This window comes from Phocoena sinus, chromosome 2 (assembly GCF_008692025.1).
Source record: "Phocoena sinus isolate mPhoSin1 chromosome 2, mPhoSin1.pri, whole genome shotgun sequence".
NCBI lineage: Eukaryota > Metazoa > Chordata > Mammalia > Artiodactyla > Phocoenidae > Phocoena > Phocoena sinus.
This window is the reverse complement of record NC_045764.1, coordinates 151,255,147-151,277,008: the sequence shown is the minus strand read 5'-3', so window position 1 is coordinate 151,277,008 and position 21,862 is coordinate 151,255,147. Positions and strand designations below refer to the sequence as shown.

General features: G+C 42.4%; 1 protein-coding gene and 1 pseudogene across 6 annotated transcripts in view; one reads left to right on the top strand and one right to left on the bottom strand.

The window, feature by feature from the left end:
* The window catches only part of TTLL5 (tubulin tyrosine ligase like 5), a 317,335-nt gene that overhangs the window by 136,352 nt on the left and 159,121 nt on the right, over positions 1-21,862 (bottom strand). For all 6 annotated transcript variants that reach the window (XM_032622071.1, XM_032622067.1, XM_032622068.1 and 3 more), the window contains one exon: positions 20,181-20,335. In XM_032622071.1, the coding sequence (XP_032477962.1) occupies positions 20,181-20,335 (155 nt within the window). The remainder of the gene's footprint in view (positions 1-20,180; positions 20,336-21,862) is intronic.
* LOC116748747 lies at positions 1,571-2,285 on the top strand (annotated as a pseudogene).

Here is a 21,862-nt window from a genome sequence, read left to right as displayed (position 1 = left end):
AATGATGACTCTGAGAGGCCCAAAAGTTTCCAAGGGCCCAGTCATGATAATGAAAACAGTAAACACTGATCAAATTGTACTATGTGTTCACTGCAGGGATGGGAGGAAGGGGAGAGTGTGTGTGTGTGTGTGCGTGTGTGCGTGCGTGTGTGTGTGCGTGTGTGTGGTTGGGGGTGGGGGCAGGAGGAGGCAGCACAAGAATTCTCAACTTCCACCTTCTGATAGGAATTTAATAAATAAATAATATATAAAATAAAAAGCCCCCAAATGGCAGATAAACATATGATTTAGAAATATGAAGGCAAGTAACAGAAGAAACAGCTGAAAAAAAAAAGCTGAAAGCAGTTATCTCTGGAATGTGGACATTAAGGTTTGGTAGCAGTGGGAGAAGAAGGGGCAGGGGATTCCCATTCTCATTATCAACTTTATAGAATTACTTAACTTTTAAAACGATATACCTGGGGCTTCCCTGGTGGCGCAGTGGTTGAGAGTCTGCCTGCCGATGCAGGGGACACGGGTTCGTGCCCGGGTCCGGGAAGATCCCACATGCCGCGGAGCGGCTGGGCCCGTGAGCCATGGCCGCTGAGCCTGCGCGTCCGGAGCCTGTGCTCCACAACGGGAGAGGCCCGCGTACCGCAAAATAAAAACAAAAACAAAAACTATATACCTGAATGATTGTAGGAACCAGCTTCCAGGATGGCCTGGGCCAATGATCCCCACCTCCTGGTATTCATATCCTGGGTAATCCCCTCCCACACTGAATGGAGCTGGCCTGTGTAAACAATAGGATATCGCAAAAATGATAGTGTGTTTGAAAGACCTAAACGTAAGAGTTAAAACTATAAAACTCTTCAATGAAAACAAATGGCAAAAAAGCTTCACAACATTGGATTTGGCAATGATTTCTTGGATATATGCCAAAGCCACAGGCAACAAAAGAAAAAATTAAAAAATTGTTCTTCATCAAAATTAAAAACTTTTGTGCATCAAAGGATACTATCAACAGAGTAAAAATGCAACCTACAGAATGGGAGAAGATATTTTCAAATCATACATCTGATAATCCAAATATATTCAAAATACATACAGAACTCCTAAAACTCCACAACAAAAAGCCAAACTTGATTTAAAAATAGGCAAAGGACCCGAATAGGCACTTTCTAAAAAAGATACACAAACGGCCAAGAAGCATATGCAAAGATGCTCACCATCACTAATCATGAGGGAAACACAAATGAAAATCCACAATGAGATACCACCTCACACCCGTCAGGATGGCTACTATAAAAAAAAAAAAAGTGTCGGCGAAGACGTGGAGAAACTGAAACCCCTGTGCACTGCTGGTGGAAACGTTAAATGGTACAGCTACTCTGGAAAACAGTACGGAGATTCCTCAAAAGATTAAAAATAGAATTGCCTTTCTGCTCCAAGAAAACACCAAATGGTGGATGATGCTGGTGTTCCAGGAGACCAGAAGGTGACCGCAGCAGCTCCACAGAGGTATGGGGGGCAGCTTCCGGTGCCAGCGCTGCAGCTATGCTCAGGCTGGAGCCAAGGCCACAGAGCTCGTTGTGGGGAGGCTGAGGACAAGAAGTGGCTCCCGGTCCCCGAGCCAGGCTGCTTGGTCATGGACATGGATACCAAGTCCCTGGAGGAAATACATCTCTTTTCCTCGTCCGTCACGTAGTCTGATATCATGGACTTTTTCCTGAGGCTGACCCTAAAGGGTGAGCTTGAAGACTACACCTGTGCAAAAGCAGACCCACACTGGCCAGCACACCAGGTTCAAGGCATCTGTTGCCACTAGGGACTACAAGGGCCATGTCAATTTTGGTAAGCGATCCAAGGAGGCAGCCACGGCCGTCCCCGGGGCCATTACCCTGGCCAAACTCTCCCCTGTTGCCAGGCAGTGAGGCTACTGAGGAAGCAAGATCAGCAAGCCCCACACTGTCCTTTACAAGGTGACCAGCCACTGTGGCTCTGTGCCGGTGTATCTCATCCCCACCCCAAAGGCACTGGCATGCTCTGGGCTCTTGTGCCCAAGAAGCTGGTGGCCAGTATCAAGGACTAGTACACCTTGTCTGCAGGCTGCACTGCCAGCCTGTGCAACTTTACCACGGCCACCTTTGATGCCATCTCCAAGACTTACAGCTACTCACCTTGACCTCTAGAAAGGGACCATGTTCACCAAGTCTCCCCATCAGGAATTCACTGACCATTTAATAAAGAGCCATACCAGAGTCTCTGCAAAGAAGACCCAAGCTCCAGCTATGGTCACCACGTAGAGTACTTACACAGGAAAGATAAAGTGAATTAATTAAGCTTGGAAAAAAACAGAATTATCGTATGATTCAGCAAGTCCACTCTGGGTATATATCCAGAAGAGCTGAAAGTAGGGCCATTAACAACTATTTGTACACCCGTTAATAGCAGCATTACTCACAAGAGCCAAAAGGCAGAAGCCAGCCAAGTGTCCATCGACAGATGAGTGGATAAACAAAATGTGGTATAGACATACAATGGAACATTATTCAGCCTTAAAAGAAAGGAAATTCTGACACATGTTACAACATGGATGAACCTTGAGGACATTGTGCTAAACGAAATAAGCCAGGCAGAAAAGGACACACATTGTATAATTCCACTCATAGGAGGTACCTAGAGCGGTCAAATTTAGAGAGACAGGAAGTGGAAGGATGGTTGCCAGGGGCTGACAGAGAGAGAATGGGGAGTTATTTTTTAATTGTTACAGAGTTTCGGTTTTGCAAGATGAAAAGAGTTCTTGGAAGTGGATAGTGGTGAGGCACAGTAATGTAATGCACTTAATGCTCCTAACTGTGCACTTCAAATGGTAAGTTTCATGTTATGTATACCTTTTCACAATTAAAAAATTAAAAAAAAAAAGACTGTGTATGACTTCTGAGCTAGGTCATAAAAGACACGTGCCTTTTGTCTTTCTCTTAAGTCACTCATTCTGGGGGAAGCCAGCTGCCATGTCATGAGGACACACAGGCAGCCCTGAGGAGAAGTCCATCTGTTGAAGAACTGAGGCCTCCTGCCAATAGCCAGCATGAACTCATCATCCACGTGAGGGTGAGCACCATGGAAGTGGATCCTTTGGCCTCCGGCAAGCCTTCAGATGACTGCAGCCCTTCTGGCTGACATCTTAACCATCACCTCATGAAAGAGCCTGAGGCAGAACCACACAGTTAAGCTGCTCCTCGATTCCTGACCCACAGAAACTGAGATAATAAATGTTTATTGTTTGGCTGCTAAAGTTTGAGATAATTTATTAGGCAGCAATAGATGACTTATGCAACTATTTAGATAAATTTGAAAAGGAAAAGAGAAATTAGCTTTAACGCATTATCCTATCAGAGTGGCCTGCTATTCTACCAAAGCACGCACCAGGGTACGTTATTATGATGGCGTGCTGCTAGGTTACAATGCCTCTCTTCACTAAAGCCTTAAGAGAGAGATTCTCAACTAGGCTGTACTGAGAAAACTTCACAAGAATGTAAAGTGTGATGAGTAGTGTATACAGTATACTGAACTACGTATTTTAGTACAGTGTTCTGGCTGTCTGGCAGATGAACGCTGAGCTGGCAGCAGGGTGTACAGCACAGTATACCTGCAATATGTAAGAGGAGAAATTAACCTCGAGCTGGTGCCAAGTACAGATACTATGTGTTTGTTAGACTACGGAGAAACTTTTCCTCATGAGTATATGAGAGTCTAATCAGGGCAGCAAATAAATAATAGCACTCACACAGCCACAGAGTCCTGAAGGATGACCAGGTGAGGAGTAAAATTTCAGCAGCTTAATGGACACTGTGAGACATTACTCTACTTTAAAACTGATTCCACCATGTGGAATTCACCTGGTTGAGCACTGTTTTGAGTCTTTTAACTCCTTAAAGTGTGTTGAGGAAAATCCTAGTATGTGGAAGTGTGTTTCAAGTGTAAAACAGGTGACAACTGCTCCCACAGCAGGTTTTTAACCAGCTCAGTGTTAGAGTTCTTGTCTAGAGGCAGCCAAAGCTCAAATCCTAAAGATGGCAAGCACGTTGAGTTGTGGCTGGTTAAAGAAGAAAGTCTTAACCTAATCCACCTAAATTTTTGTGGTACCCAAGATAGGTATTAGTAAAAGAGCTGCCTAGGTGGAAGTCTGCTCTGTGATTATGAATCTAGATATTGAAATTCATTTGGCATACATTAAATTAGTGGATACTATGTGTCAGATGCCACATTAAGAGATAGGAATATAAAGATGTATAAGTTCGGACTTCTAAGGAGGTGGTAAGGGAAAGACATGAAAATCTGTAATATAATGGAAATGACAGAGCTACAGGCAAGTAGGCAGACTCCATGTGGGATGGCAGTAGAAGGTGCACAGAGTAAGGGTCGGAACTGGGCTTGATCCAGAATGACACAAAGAATTTGCCAGATATGAATGCGGAAGGGAAAGACTATGGAAGTAGTACATATGAAAACCCAGAAATGTTAAAAAAAAAAAAAAAACCCAAACTCAAAACACTGCTGAATTCTTTGGTTGACATTAATTAAAAGGGCAGATAATGGGATAAAATCCCCTTAACATGGCATATCAGGCACTTGAACTTTTCCATCTCATCCTCAACCCTCCCCTACGTGCACGCCATGCTCCCACAATGGTGCACTCAGGCATGCTCTTCCATACCTCCCTGTCTTCACACAAGGCTCTGTGATGCTCACTTAGTTAAAAAACAATAATCCGTCCTCTGCAAAGTCTACTCCAGTCTTCCTCCGATAGAGCTTATTTCTCGAGGTCTCAAGATGCCTTCACTGGCATGTTTTTGGTACTGTGACTATTCTTCACAACGACTATTTCTTACTCACTGGACCAACAATTTAAGGCTGGTCATCATTCTGGTCTTTGTCCACTCAAAGCCTGGCAATGTCACAGTCATGCAGTGTTTGCTGAATGAACAAATGCATGAAGAAGTGAACACTCCTCTCTCTGGAGTAGTCCTATGTTCCACCTGAAGAAGGGAAACTAGAACAAATAACCCTTTGAGAAGTTAGAGGAATCAAATGGAAAACTCATCAGGCTGAGAATTAGAAGTAGGTTCTCAACCTTGCTTTACCACCAGGTAGGCATGAGAATTTGCACAATCCACTTACTTCTCTAGGTCTCAATTTTTCATACCTGTAAAACAGGGTATGGATTAGATGATGTGGACAGGTTTACAGTAATTCTCATTTACAGAGGCAGGCCCTGTAAAAATGCTTTCCTATGTCATTTAATTTTCATTTGCTCCTTAGGACATCCCTAGGAATTAGGCTTTTTTTTTTTTTGCGGTACGCGGGCCTCTCACTGTTGTGGCCTCTCCCGTTGCGGAGCACAGGCTCCGGACGCGCAGGCTCAGCAGCCATGGCTCACGGGCCCAGCTGCTCCGCGGCATGTGGGATCTTCCCGGACCCGGGCACGAACCCGTGTCCCCTGCATCGGCAGGCGGACTCTCAACCACTGCGCCACCAGGGAAGCCCCGAATTAGGCATAAGTACAGTAGGTTGAAAGAACTTGCCCTAAGCAACATAGCTAGTAAGTGGCTAAAAAGGGGAGGGATCCAAATTGGTCTGCCTGTATAGAATACCTGCTCTCAAACACTAGGTCACAACATTTAAATGTGAGAGTGTAGATATTTTAAAGTAAAAGAATTTGGACCTCCTGAAGCCATATGATAGAACAACAAAAAAAAATGGCAGTGCTTTTTTAATCTACTTTTCTCTGAGAAGGAGATGCCTTAAGGTGATAGGGACAGGGTGAGAGGTACATGGAAATGCACCAAACAGAGTCTTAAAAGGGGGAACATCCTTTCTGGATGGAAGGTCTGAGCCTAGAGAAAGAAAGAAAATGCAGGATGAGATAAATGGAAAGGGAGGATTAAAGGGATACAGCCTGGCAGAAAAGCAAGGGAAGGGAGAGGAAAACAGGAAGGGGTGCTGAGCCAAGCTGAGGATGAAGATGGGGGGCTGGACAGGGGGAGGATGATGACGGGGCCCAGTGCTGTTGATGGGCAGAGCGATGGGAAGCGGATGGCCACACTGAGGAGAGAAGGATCCACCAGCAAGGCAATTCCAGCCAAAACTGGGAAATGGGATGGGATGAGTTTGGTTCTTTAAGAACTGAGGGGGTTAAAAAAGAGAGCTCAGCCTGAACCTGAGAGGAGAAAAAAGGGGGAGACTAGTAAGAAAAACAATGACCCCACAGGTCTGAAAAGAAGAACCTGCAGACTGAAAGAGAGGTGATGACAGAGAGTGCCTGGAATGGACCATTTAATGCTTTAAACCTGTGCCAAGCTGAGTAATGGGGGATTGAGCTTGTGATTTACCTCAACTCTGGGAGAGATTAGTCTCTGTATCATCAGCAGCGTAAACAAACATTACTATTTTACAGTGATAATAAGTATTATTAATACTGAAAAGACCTAGTCTTGTGTAGTACTTTGTAGTTTACAAAGCATGTTCATGTAGATGATCTCATTGAACTCCCATGACAATCCGAGCACCCTTGCTTCCCACCTGGCAAAATTAGGCTTAAGTTCAGTCAAATGATTTACCTCCAGTCAGGAAGTTCCAGGTGGACCGGGGATTGGCACCTAGGTCTTCCTGTTCCCGCTCCAGGGTTCTTTGGGTAGGAATAAAACATAGTCTGTGCCTTTAACAGACTTACAGTTCAGGAGATCAAGAACAAAGGCATAGAAGATGATTACTCAGGGGAGTATATACTATACTCAAAAAAGAGTGGAGCTCAGAGGAAGGAGCAGATTTGGGGGCGCTGGAAAAGGTCTGAGTTAACTGTAGACTGGATAGGAGAAAGGGACTATCTAAGCAAAGAAGCAAGGAAGCAGAGAACGCTCGGAGTGTGGGCTTTAGAGGGGTGCTTTACCTACCCAGTCCTTCCCCCACCAGCTTAGCAGCTGCAAGTGCAATCATTTAACAAATACTTATGGTTGACACTGCCCTAAATGCTGAGGATCCAGTGGTGCACAAGATCTACATTCAAGAAATTTACTCCAAGTCTGAAAGTATCAGGGTTGCTTGTTGGGGGATGTCAACTGTTCTTTTGGAAAAGGGTGATGTTCTATTCTCAGAATGATGCTCTAATTCATCAGAGAAATGTAGGAGCTCCAGTTTTTCAAAACTTACTATTTTCTCAAATAGAAGAGGACTCTGTTTGCCTCTCCTTTGGCAGGTGATCAGAAAAGATCAGAGCTGAGAAAGGGAAAAGGGAGCATTAAAAGTGGCTATTTCACAGCAGAGTCAAAGAAAAAAAGAAAAAGCGGGTTGTGTTTAGCACCTTACTCCACAATTTTATATTTACCCTCCCAACAACCAAGCTCCATTGTGTATATACTATGCACATATAGTAAAGAAAAAATGTGATATGGGAACACAGTGAGAGAGTCTGTGAAGTGCTGAAACAGCATACCTGGCAGCTGCTAAAACAAAACTTCAAAGATTTGGCTTCTTTGAAAAGCCATCAGGCAGGACCCCACCCACTCTCCCTGCTAGCCCACAGCTTCCCTGGGAGCTGGTACATGTAACCACTTCCGCATGTTTGGCTCTGTTCCCCAGGTCTATAGCCAAGCAGGCTATAAGCTATAGCAGCTATAGGCTATAGCAGCTCTATAAGCCAAGTCAGAACTGCCAGCCAAGCAGGTGGGGGGCTGGCGGCTAGGTAAGTGTAGGGAAGCAAGACCTCTCCCCAGTATCTAGTCATGAGCATATCTCAGAAAATAAAATGGTAACGCTAGGATCTGCTTTAAAAATCCCTTCCTCTCAGCCAGCCCAGCTCTGATTGGTTAGACACTAGTAATTCAGAAGCTCTGAGCTTTTGAGGTTCCCAAGGCATTAAAATATGCCCCTCCCAGTACCACAAATTAGTTTAAGAACAGCATCTGTGGTAAATCTCTAGATCTAAACAAAAGAGGCTTGACAGCTACAAAAGAGCCTAAGAGGATAATCAAGAATATGCCTTACTTTGTACTTCTTTTTTTTTTTTTTTCCACTGACCAAGTTTGGGTCTCTACACATCTTTGAATCTTCTGGGACAACCATTTTGTCCTGTACTGTCCAATATGGGAGCCACGAGCCACATCTGGCTTTTGAGTATTCGAAATGTGGCTAGTATGACTGAGGAACTGAACTTTTCATTTTATTTAATTTTAATTGATTTAAAAATTTAAAATCCACACGTGGCTTGTGGCTACCATGTTGGACGGCACTGATCTAGCCACTTATTCACCAAACATTTACTGAGCACTTTGTACAAGAAAGTGTAAGGACATAATGATGTGTAAGACTCAGTCTCTGACCCTCAAAAGCTTACAATCTAATACAGGAGGTAAGACAAGTATACAAACAACAATAATACAAAGAGGAGTGGTATGTGTCATAGCAGAGGTAAACAGATATTAGAACTTGGAGCAGGGAGATGGTGGCCTGACATTATGCATTCCCCATACTAGCCACCCAGGTAGGGGAGGCCAGTACAGTCGTCCCTTGGTATGTGCAAGGGATTGGTTCCAGGACCCCCGTGGATACCAAAATCCAAGGACGCTCAAGTCCCTTATATAAAATGGCACAGTATCTGCGTATAACCTACGCACATCCTCCCATATACTTTAAATCATCTCTAGATTACTTCTAATACCTAATATAATGTAAATGCTATGTAAACAGTTGTTGGACTATAGCAAATTCAAGTTTTGCTTTTTGGAACTTTCTGAAATTTTTTTTTCTAAATATTTTGATCCGTGGATGCAGACCTGTGGATACCGAAGGCCGACTATAAGTCTATCAAATAAAGGACAGTGAGGAGAGAGGAACTACTGTAGAGAACACCAAAAATTTGAAATATCACACATATTCAGTACACACCATGACTTATTGGTCAACCAATGTTAAAAGGCTGGAGTAAAGAGATAGTCATCCTATACTGACTGGGCTGTTTAAGCACCTTCTAGGAGTGGCTCTCAAGACTCCTGAGGGTTAGGTGGGGTGGGGAGAAGGAGGGTAAAAAGAAGGGTCTCTGCCTTTTCCTCTTCTTCCACACCCTGCCTCTTCCAACAGCACGCCCCCCCCCCCCCAAATGCAAAGGGTCTTTTGCTTGTAGGGCACTTTCAATCTTGGATAACTAGAAAGAACTGAATAGGGTTCAAAGGAGAAGAATAAGGACCTGATGACTTGGGAAAGCAGCTGTGTGAGCTCCACCTAGAGGGGTGGGATAGGGAGGGTGGGAGGGAGATGCAAGAGGGAGGAGATATGGGGATATATGTATATGTATAGCTGATTCACTGTGTTATACAGCAGAAACTAACACACCATTGTAAAGCAATTATACTCCAATCAAGATGTTAAAAAATAAAAATAATAAAAATAAAAAAGGAAAAAAAAAACTTCAGTGGAGAAGAAACAGGGCTTTTTTTCTCTAGTTTTCAGATCACTAGGATAGGAAGAGCCACAAAAATTCATTCTCTAGGAATTAAAACTGTGCATTTAGCCAGAGCCTCCTCTGAATTACATCTTTTAGGAACATGAGCCCAGGGGATGAAGAACAGAAGGAAGAGAAAGCCTAATGACATCTGCTTGGGATGTCATCAGGGAAGGTTGCAGAAAGGCTGAGCTGAGCTGAGCCCTGTAGGAGAAAAGGGTTTGAACATGTAAACATACAGGTGAGGAGCAGGGGGGTCTGTTCATTCCCTCATTCTTTTACTTAATATTTGTTCTTTATGTTTAAGTGTCTGCTGTTTACCAAGGCACTGGGATACAACAGTGAATAAGACAACTTACACTTTCGTGAAGTAATTATAGTAAATTAATAGGATAAGTGCTACAGAATGGTATAAGGATGTAGTGATGGGAAAATGTACTATTTTTGATCCATAGAGTTTGGCTGGAACTAAATGTGTGAAGAATAAAACTGGAAAGGTAGATTGGGGCCAAATACAGATATTCACCTTGAAAATCAGGCCAAGTTATTTTTTGTTTTTGTGGTACATTAGAAGGTCTTTTTATTTCTTCCTTAAAAATTTTGTTTTAATTATCAAAATTAACAAAATATCAACAAAGAAAATCTTTAGAATAAATAAGACAAATGAGAAAGAATTAGCCATGAAAGGTAGAATTGTACCATATTCCCAAGATGTATTCTCCAATTTATCTTTATCAGCAATAAAGTTGGTATTTTGCTATCTTTGATATTTTTCTATAATTTCTCATTTAGTTGTGGAGGCAAGACCTGGAGACAAGTAGAAAGTATGATTAATGATGCTTCATAAGCCCCCAACATCAATTTCTAGACCTTTTAGTTGTATGAACTGAAAAATCGCCTTTACAGTTAGGATCCAGCATGATTTCAGCTTCTATCACTTAAAACTCAAAAGTGTTTCGGGACTTCCCTGGTGGCACAGTGGCTAAGAATCCGCCTGCCAATGCAGGGGACACGGGGTCAAGCCCTGGTCGGGGAAGATCCCACGTGCCGTGGAGCAACTAAGCTCGTGCGCCACAACTACTGAAGCCCGCACGCCTCAACTAATGAAGCCCGCGCGCCTAGAGCCCGTGCTCTGCAACAAGAGAAGCCACTGCAACGAGAAGCCCGTGCATTGCAACGAAGAGGAGCCCCCGCTCGCCACAGCTAGAGAAAAGCCCGCACACAGCAACGAAGACCCAACGCAGCCAAAAATAAAATATAAATAAATAAATTTACAAAAAAAAACCCCCAAAACTCAAAGTGTTTTGACTAATGCATTTTATCAGCTGGACTGGTTCCCATTCACTCTCCCTTGAAAATGCCTTAAACACCTTGTACATTATCTCTCTTTTTCTTCCTCTCCTTTTCTGCAGGAGTCTGCAGCCTGTATACAATCTAGGATGTATTTAAACTCTACCTTAAACCCTTCCTCTGCAGAGCCTTAGATTTCCACCCTTCTTTAGTACCTTTTCTAAACCGCGAGCTCCACTGAGTCCATATGCCCTCCCCCCTTTAATCACTCGCTCTATATTTCACATGCCAAAAATAAGCAAACTTCCAGGGCAGTATTCTCTACACCGCCCTGCTGAGTGTCAGCTCTAACACTCGCTCTATATTTCACATGCCAAAAATAAGCAAACTTCCAGGGCAGTATTCTCTACACCGCCCTGCTGAGTGTCAGCTCTAACTTACAGGACTGTGGAGCACACTTCTTGATCCTCTCATAGATCCTCGCAAAGCACGGAGCACAAAGTAAATGTGCAGTTACCTCTTGATTGATTCATTTTAGCCTCTCTGCCTACCCAAGCCCCAGCTGCCCTTCCAGGGTCAGCTCACACACCTTTCTTTTCCGTGAAGGTTTTGCCACTTTCTCGAGTCAGAGTGATCAATTTCTCCTCTGAACTTGTACCACTTAACAGCATAATCCTCTTCGTCAACAATTAAGTACATATTGCCTTACAATACTTGCATTAGTAACTTAAGTGACTATTAACTTTCCTCCAGACAGAGTGAGACCCTGTCTATTACCTCCTTCAGAGTGAGCCCCATGCCTTGCATTTAGGAGATATTCAGTAACATGCTAACTTTTTTAGGATAACATTGTTTTAACAACTACCAGATGAAGCCATTTTCCAGCTGGAACATTACTTATTACCAGTTTCACCTTTCTTCTTTTTCAAGTATTTCAATATACTAAATATTTGGTGAAGAAGGTAAAAAAACTCTTCTCTTAGGGTCTTGTATTTCAAATGTCAGTGTTGGGTTCAAGCAGCTAGCAAGATATTTGAGAATACAAATAATATAGACAGATTTTTTCATCTGCTCAGTTTTGCTTGGTGCAACCCAGTTTCACAAGAACATAATTTGATTTCCTGTAGCCTTTAGGTACAACCTATTTATTACCCACCCCCCTTATGGTTTCCTTACCTGTGGTGCCAGAGAGCCTAATTTTCTCATCTAAAGCCTTCTAGATTATAGTCACTTTACTGAGATGCACCCATATTTCATTTTCATTACAGAAAGATAGTAAAACTTCTTTTAAAAAACCAGGCAAAACGTGGCATTGATTATTGACTTTGAAGCCAAATTAATACAAGTCTTAGCCTGATAATTCATGAAAGCCAAAAAACACCCCTTTATTGCCTCTGAAGCATAAGAATGGTCCAATTAGGACAAGAGTTCTACTGTTACTTGTTACTAACACGTGGGCCTGCCACATGATGTGACATTTTGAATTCCTAAGCTCTCATATATTGCCTCTCTCACTCTAGCCCTACTCGCATTTCCCAAAGAACACTTGGCTCCATATTAAAATGTTACCTTTTAAGTTTAGCTCCTCTTATTTTTCCTTAGGAGCATTTTAATAGCTTATAATCAAAATTTTAATATATAGATCCTTACTTCACTATAAAAACAAATAATGTAAACCTGAGCATTGTGATTAGGTATAACTGCTTTTGTCACTTGTCACCGTGATACGATATGACAGTGCATGTAAGTGATGGCCAGTTGTATCTGAACTCAGTGGTGTAGCAATACCGTATCCGAAGCAAGTCTAATTTTTTATGTTTTTCTCTTTTCTGAAAAGGGAACCAAGAGTTATCAGGAAACTACACCAAAACCAGAACTTACACCAAAATTTTGCTCCTCAAAAGGGCTGCAGGGACGAGAGAACCTGTACTCCTTTTCAGACCGTATGAGTCTATTGTTTTCTTTTATTAAAATATAGGTACAGGAAGATTTTTTTCCTTTTAGCCTCTTAAATCCTAGGACTTAAAAAAAAAAAAGCATTGATATTTTAGCTGTACTCGGTCAGTAATATATGCTGAGAGTCTTTCAGCAGAAAGACGGGCAGGAGGGTAGGATGAGGTCTTTAGCTAAAGGTTCAGTGAAGCCAGCTGGTTGTCCTAAATTTGTTGAGTCAACATTAAGTAAGCTTTAAAAATGGATCATCAGTGTTTCTCTACAAGAGTCAGAAAGAAAGATATAGTGTTTCTTCACCACTGTGGTTCTTTCCAAACTCTTTTAGGGCTGGTAAACAGCTATGTTGGAAAGATAGAAGATGACAGAAAAACCATGTGAGAATTAAACTGAATTATGAACTAAGTAACTGTGATAAAATTCCCTAATTCTAGAAAAGGAGTCTCACTCAGCTTGTACATGGATTTTTGTCATTCGGTCCTCTTAAAACCAAAATAATCATCAATTGTGGATGGATATCAAATTACAAAGTGAACAGCTAAATAAGACAGAGTCTTGCCTCTAACAATGACTCTGTGTGTATGTGTCCGAGTGTGCATGTGTGTGTGTTAATCCTGAGGAAATGTATATAAGGTAGTTTATCTTTAATGCGTTGAGAGGGAGGGGAGAAGGCAAACGGAACTGGAAAAATGCTACACTGGCAAACCACAAAGCAAGCTGCATTTTATTCTGGCTTGCAGATAAGAAAAGACCCCCGTCTTCCACTCCTGATACTAGGCCCAAACATTCCCTAACTTACTTTGCCTAGGCCTTGGTATGATGTCCAGCCAGCGATCTCTGACACACTTCCAAAGTTTACCAACATTCCTTCAACAGGCAGAAGTCCAGTGACTCTGGCCTTGGTACAAACACCTACAGCACTCAGCTCTCTTGGTGAAGGTGGAACTGTAGAATCTGTCACAGAGCTTGAACTGACACAGAGCATAACCCTTGAGAGGTTATGTGTCTGGCTGAGTGAGAAAAGAAGCAGAGGAATTTCAGATAGAAGTTCAGGCCTTTATCACCCGTGTGCCAGAGAAGCGTTTTTCTCAAGGGGAAGGAGTGGTTAAGAGCTAAGACTCAGGAGGAAGAAGGTCAGGTAAACTTTGTTTTATGGGAAGGAAGGAGGATGAGAGAAATAGCACTTCTACAGAACTCTGAACAAGAAAGAGTTTCTTTTTGTTTTTAGGCCCCCCAAAAGTGGTTTCTTTTTGTGATTGTGCACTTTGGCTACAGAGTGTTGTTTATATAACAGGATAAAGTACAAAATTATAAGCTCCAAACTCCTCCAGAGGAAAGCTCTCCCAAAGCTCGACCCCCAGGATGGATGGAAAATATGAGTGTTTACTGGCTGGAACATTGAGCCGCAATGGAAATTTCAACATTCAGAAGAAGATAGCAGAGAGGAAGGGCCTGTTAAGTAGAAAGAAGTCACCCTTCAACAAAGGGGTCAAAGAAAAGGAAGAGTCTCCTGTGGGCCCCACTCTGATGGCCCTTCCTCAGCTGGAAAGGCTACATCTCTGCGATCCAGCTCCAGGAGTGCACTGCATATGGCTGATGGCCAGTTTCCTCTAAACCAGATACTAAAACACGGAGTGTAGCAATCCCACATCCCAAGCAAGTCCAATTTTAAGTTTCTCCTTTTTTTTTTTTTTTTTCCTGGAAAGGGAACTAAGTGGTATCAAGAACCTACACCAAAACCAGGCACTATACTGGCTACTTTCACATGCACAACTCTACTAAATCTTACAACAACTGAATGAGGTAGGTATTATTATCTGCACTTTTAAGCAGATGGGGAAATTGTGGCTCAGAGAAGCTAGGCAACTCGCACAAGGTCATACACTCAGGAAGGCAAACCCTGAAGTCCCTTCTCTTTTCACTATACTCCGCCATCTTCTTAACAGGGGTTGATGGCCTCCTTTCCTATAAAGTAAACATACTGGGCTTCCCTGGTGGCGCAGTGGTTGAGAGTCCGCCTGCCGATGCAGGGGACACGGGTTCGTGCCCCAGTCCGTGAAGATCCCACATGCCGCGCCACGGCTGGGCCCGTGAGCCATGGCCGCTGAGCCTGCGCGTCTGGAGCCTGTGCTCCGCAACGGGAGAGGTCACGACAGTGAGAGGCCCGCGTACCGCAAAAAAATAAATAAATAAATAAAGTAAACATACTTTTAAAGAAATAGAAACATTTAAAGGACTAGTTTCAGAATAATTCCCCTAAACAGAGGAAGAAAATGGAAACAAAGCCTTAGCATTTTGGTCGCTGAATAATTTTTGCAGAACTATGGGGCTCTCTTTTAAAACCTCACACACTCCTCCTCCTATTCTCTTTTTATTGTGGTTAAAAAAAAAAGTATAACTTTAAAGTTACCATCTTAACCATTTTTATGACTGCAGTTCCGTAGTGTTAAGTACAGTCCCACTGTTGTGCAACAGATCTCTAGAACTTTTTCATCTTGCAAGTTAGAAACTCTATAGCCGTTAAACACTAACTCCCCCTCCTCTACTCCCCCAGCCCTTGGCAACCACCTTTCTGCTTTCTGTTTCTACAATTTAGACGACTTTAGATACTTCATAGGAGTGGAATCATACAGTATTGGTCCTTTTGTGACTGGCTCATTTCACTTAGCATTATGTCCTCAAGGTTCAGCCATGTTGTAGCTGGTGACAGGGTTAAATCCTTACACCCTCTTCTTGATTCTCTTTCTTCTAATTGCCTGGGTCACACAATTTAAATCTTTTTGTTATATGCTGCCCAACACTGTTTCCTAACTGTTCCATGTGTATGTGGCTCCTTCTCGTTGTTAGACAGTAACCTCTTAGTGATCCAACACCAGGTCTTCAGTCTTTTAGACCCTACCCAGCGCTCAGCACTACGCCGACAGCATAGAAGATACATCCTGGACAGTAAACTCTGGGAGACTGGGGACGATTCTGTCTTATTTGTCGCTACTCCCAGCAGCTAACACAATGCCTGACACATAGAAAATGAACAGAACATGTTTTATTAAAGAAAATAAACTCAATATTTCTGAGAACTGAAAATGAAAAGATGGGAAGTCAGAGTCCTGAATCATTCGTGAGAAATAAGCTAGGACTTCCCCGGTGGCGCAGTGGTTAAGAATCCGCCTGCCAATGCAGGGGACACAGGTTCGAGCCCTGGTCCGGGAAGATCCCACATGCCGCGGAGCAGCTAAGCCCGTGCGTCACAACTACTGAGCCTGCGCTCTAGAGCCCGCAAGCCACAACTACTGAAGCCTGCGCGCCTAGAGCCCGTGCTCTGCAACAAGAGAAGCCACCGCAATGCGAAGCCCATGCACCGCAATGAAGAGTAGCCCCCGCTCGCCGCAACTAGAGAAAGCCTGCGCTCGGCAACGAAGACCCAATGCAGCCAAAAATAAATAAATAAAAAAATAAGTATTTTTTTAGAAAAAGAAATAATCTAAAACAAGGGAGAAAAGTATTAGTTAAACTGGTATCAGAATCTCTGAAAATCTGTTTCAAAAAATTATGTAAAGAAAGGTACCAGACTATAATTTATAACTAAAGAGTAAGAGGGCAGAGGAACAAGGTGACATGAAATATCACCCAATTTTCCAAGATTTGGGGCTTCATTGTATCCCATTCCCCAGTACAGAATTTAAAGTTCTGACATACAGCTGTTTTCCAGAGTAGAGGCTACCAGGCCACACAGCCTAGGCCCACGATGTCTTGCCCTGTCACAGAAAGAAAGAACAAACTCATGACTGTGCCTTCAACCTCCCTCACCTTTAACATCGAGGAACAGATAAATCCCCAGGTTGCATGTGTGAAAAAACCAGAGATGGATAAAAATAATTCAATGACAAATGCTGGAAAAACATTCAAAGGGGCAGAAGCCAGACATTCGTGGGATTCCCTGACAGCTCGATCCACGAGGAAGGGCTGGACTGGAAAAAAACAGAGCCTCAGGTTCCTGCCAAGCCGTCTGAGGCCCTGTCCTTCCCAAATCATTCCAAGCAGCAGCCAGAACTTTACAGTAACCCTTCCAGGTCTCCCAAAGAAAGATGCTCTCCTCACCTAGAAAATGCTCCTCCCTGACATGGTCCAGTTCTGTGCAAGGCTGGCGGTAATGAGGAGATGCCTCTGCACATCAATCTCAGCTCCTAACAATTCCCCGGGTACCCAGAAAAACAGATAATTAAAAGGCAGCTTGAAAAACCCGACCCATTTCATTGGCTAAAGAAAAGCTTAGTACCCAGGTATCAGCATCTAGAAATCAAATACAATCCCTTTAAGAAAAAAGAGGTCACGGACATTCGGTACCTGCATCCTGGAGGCCAGATTGTATAATTCTCAATTGGCCTTGCTCGAAGGCACACCTCAGGCTTCTAAACATGTGACTGTATTTGGCCCTGACTACATTCTCTTCTGGAGAATGGCCTGCAATTAATCTCACTTATTACCTCTGAAAAGTAACAACAGAGGAATGGCTGGCCAAGTCCAACTCCGAGTGTCTAGGGAACTGCAAGCTCCACGGCCAGGCCTCAGACTGTCTGGGCAAGGCGTGGGCTCTCTGCCTTCCTCTCCCACAACAAAGCTCCAACAGGGACTCCAGACAGACCAAAGGAACCGAGGGATTTGAGGAGCTGGGCTGAGCTCACACTGACCCAATGGGAGACGACAGCCCTGGGCTACATGTGGGGTGGTTTCCAAACAGCGGGGGAAGAACAAGGTTGTCTGGTGAAAACTTGTGTGATCCATAAAATTGAGAACAATAGCAACGCCACAGGGAAATGAAAAATAACACTATTTGCTGAGTTCTTGTGAGTCACCAGTTTTCATTCCTGTGGCTACCAAGTCACTGAATCCTCCAAGATGCAGATGAAAAGTACAGCCAGCATTGGATTCTCTTTACATCTTTTTACTGTTTACAGGACAGCCCCTGGTTGAGTGAATTATGAGAATTTATCAGCACTGGAATCCACTGATGCTTTTGTAGATGTACAAGTAAGAGGACATGTTATTTACTTAGCACCCACTTCCAGGGAGATCAAAGTGCTTTAAGAACAACCTAAAAGCTCCCAAAACAGGCCAGTTTACACATAAGTATGTTTATCCAATAAAAAGATTAAATGAATAGTTTAGGGTCACTTAGTGTAAAACTCAGTAATAAAACTCACATCTCTAAGCTACTAATCCCTTATTCATTAAACTTAGTCACCCTTACTTCTAAGGAAGGAACAACAAGAGACTAAATATCCACAAAACAGTGACTTACCAGGTAAATAAAGAAACTGGGGCATGGGACAGAGCGAATGCCTGAGGGAGGGCTGGCTGGGGCCCATGTCATAGTCAGTTCTGAAAGGACCTCTGAGAATTCATTTAAGGCTCTTTAGGGTGGGTATCTCTGGGAATTCCACATGGAACTGGAACTCCCAAGCTGAGCTTGCAGGCTGTCATGGCAACCAGAGGTTGCACAGTGTTGGGGGTTGGGGGGAAAGGAGATTTTCCAGGGCTACCCTGGACTAGAATGGGGCCAGAGAACTGACCCTCGAGCTTGAAGAGTAGGTGAAGAGACGGCTGTTATGGGTACAACTAACCCCCAAAGGGAAAGACCAGGGGGCTTTGCAGGTGCTACTTCCTGGTGCCAGTGGTTCTGAAGTCGATCGTATCATGTGGCATTCTACCACAGCCCATGAGCACAGTCTGGCTGGGAGAAGGTCACTCCCAGCACTGCACCCTAGGTCCTGCCTCTGACCTTGATGGACCCCTTCATCTTTCTGTGTCTCGGCATTAAAAGGTGTCACCAAGAGAAGGCTCAAAACCCAGCCATAATTTTTATTCCAAACACAAGTATGAAAAATGCTAAAACTCAGGACTTCCCTGGCAGTCCAGTGGTTAAGAATCCGAGCTTCCACTGCAGGGGGCACGGGTTTGATCCCTGGTTGGGGATCTCATCATCCCGCATGCCCTGTGGTGCAGCCAAAAAAAAAAAAAAAAAAAAGCTAAAACTATTTTTCCAAAATGTATAGTCTTGACATTTTGCTTACCGTATGGAAAACGGTTGCAGCCTTGTCATATAGACAATATATCCAAGATTGCACAGAAAGTGTTTTCCATAGAAACAAGCCTCTGATTGTAAAATGAAAATGGAATATTTGGAAATATTTTATATGGAAAATAAAGCTCTGTGGTATAAACAGAATTTCTTTTTTACGACTTATGTTTTAGGAATGCGGTTACTCTGGAATCATAAATCACCAAAGGACAGACTTCTCCTATGAAGAGAATAGTGTGGGAGGATGTCCTGTCTTCAAAAGTCCTGCCTCTTGGTCTTCAACTCTTCATTATTCTAAATTGAGATGATTCTTTTCACCCTTGACCACAATGATCACTGGTATGAAAGACACCGTACCAGAGCATGATGTAATGCGCTTATGTTTATCTTGCTTCCTGGGCAGAGTCTCTGCTTCCCAAATTAGTTCCTTAAGTAATCATTCTAACACCAACAGATACTTGAACAACAATTAGGTATTTCCTCCATGCCCAAGCCTTCGGTCACCCCTCCAACCTCAGGGCAGGGCAGCATCCAAAGAGGTGGCTGGTTGGCAGAGGCTGATGTGCTGGCCTGGGGTAGGGAGCTGGTGGGACACCTGTGGCACAGTGTCTTTATTGGAGGGAACAATATCTCAGCTGGTTGGAATACTTCATTGTAACAGTCACATTCCATTCTAGCTCATCTGACTCAGGGACAGATGCAATTAACCCCATATTTAATAGCCACTAAAGCAAGATGTACTGGGAATCTGTTTCTTCTTACGTTTTTTGTACAGGGGAACTTGAAATACAGATCGAGACTAGAATCCAATACAGTGGTTTCTTTTTTAAATCAGAAGTTGCTGACGTTATGGCCAGAATCTATTTGGATCTATCCTCTGCCACTTTGCTCAACTACATAAAGGGAATTTCCTTCCCACTTTCCAAATGAACATTGTCCAGGGAGGCTGTTTGAGTTTAATTAGATAACCTACATAAAAACATATAAAATATGTGCTTCAAAAGAAAAGAGTCCAAAGTTACTGAAACACAATGTAATACAAGGTACAAAAAAAGAATTAGGAGACAAGGAGAAAATGGCAAAAGTCAATACACAAAAATGTTGACTGTGAGCAAGGATTAAGCATAGTATAAATTCTTGCTCTTCCACCCAGAAGTGAACTTGCTGAACTGTATCAGAAATTTCCTTTACATTTGATTTGCCCACAAACTGTCTTACAAGTGAAATGAGGCCCTATATTCAAGCACCAGAGGATTAGGACACGAGGGGAAAGGCACTTGTCTTGCTGGTGCCTGTGCAGGGAACTCAAAGTGAGAATAACTTGCTTAGCATCCAGGCTGCCCCTGTGTGACCCAAATGCCGGCACCATCGCCCTTTACATACCTGCTTCCAGGAGGGGCGGAGTGGCTCTCAGGAGCTTGGGGGTCTGACTGTATTGACCATGTTGGGCCACTAGGACTGATGACAGGCCAAAGTGTGTGGGGAGTTGAAGCACTGCTTCCGTTTATGACGCCACTTGCCAAATTCAGGTTTGTTACCTAGAAATGAAGTGAGGGAAATAACCTGATTTTACAGAGTTTTAGAAAAGTACCATTAAAATCATAATGGGGAAAATCATGTAGAGTCCAGGAGATGCTGACCCACCTGAGCTTAAACAGTGGTTGCCACAAAGGCACTCATTAAAGGCTGGCATCTGTGCACATCCAAGAGCACAGGTGAGGGTGGCTAGTGTCAATATAAATTAACGAGTATTTATTCTGCCCCTACTATGTGCAAAGCACCATACTATGCGAGGTGCTGTGAAATACAAAGATTAATAACAAAAACAGCAAGTACTTACTGAGTATTTACTCTGTGTCACACAAGGTTCTAAGAATTAGGCAAACTACTTAGCCTTTCTGACCCTTGTGTCATATGAAAGTTCTAAATGCTCGATAAATTTTAGTTTAAATAATAATTATTATTAACAAATAATAATTTATAATATTTAATAATATTTTATTATTTATTTATTAATAATAAATAATTACTATATAAAGAACTCACTGATTTAGAAAAAAATGCACAGGCAATAGAAAAATGGGCACCGACTTCAATAAACAATTTACAAGAATGGAATATAATTAGCCATTTAAACCATTAAAACTAGTCATTTCCACTGTCAATCAAAGAAATGTAAATTATAACACTTTCGTATGTTACACTGACATAAATAATAACCAAAAATATAGTACCTAACCACGGCAAGGGTGATATTAGATATGTACTTACACTATTTATGAGACTATTAATTGGTACAATCTTTCTACAAATAAATTTGGCAATATATTATTAAAAGTATCAAAATATTTGTACACTTTGATGTTACACTCTAACTTATAGGAACTACGCTAAAAAAAAACTGCAGATCATTAATGAGGTGAGTATTATAACAGCAGTTACCATTTAGCAGCACTTACAATGTGCCAAGCTCTGTATAAACGAGTATATTACATGCATCTCATTCAAACTGTCATAATGCTATTGGCAAGTACTATTATAATCCCCACTTCACAAAGAAGGAAATTGAGGCCTAGGAATAAATGGCAGAACCAGGATCTGAACCATAGTCTTTGAAACTCCAAATCGCACGTTCTTACTCACTACACTATGCTGGGAATAGAAATCGAAAACAAGCATTGATTTTAATACTGAAAAAGGAAAGATCTAAATGGCTGAGAGTATTTAAATAAATTATGTTAAATAAATATGTTAAATAAATTTTGCTCTGAACATATAAGGGAATATTATGTATCCATTAGAATGTTTTTGGAGAATACTTAGTGATATAGTAACATGCTGATATCTCAAGTTAAAAAACAAAATCACAATATGAAACTGTACAGAGGGCAGAAGCAATTTCCTTAAATGAACATATACACAGACACACACTCTAAAGGGCATGTATTACTTTTATAATCCAAAAGAAAAAAATGTAAGTTATTATGAAAAATACAGGTGCGAGGTGATAACCTTAAAACCTGGCTGGAAAGGGTGGAATCAGAAAAGAAAGGATGGTTCAAGAA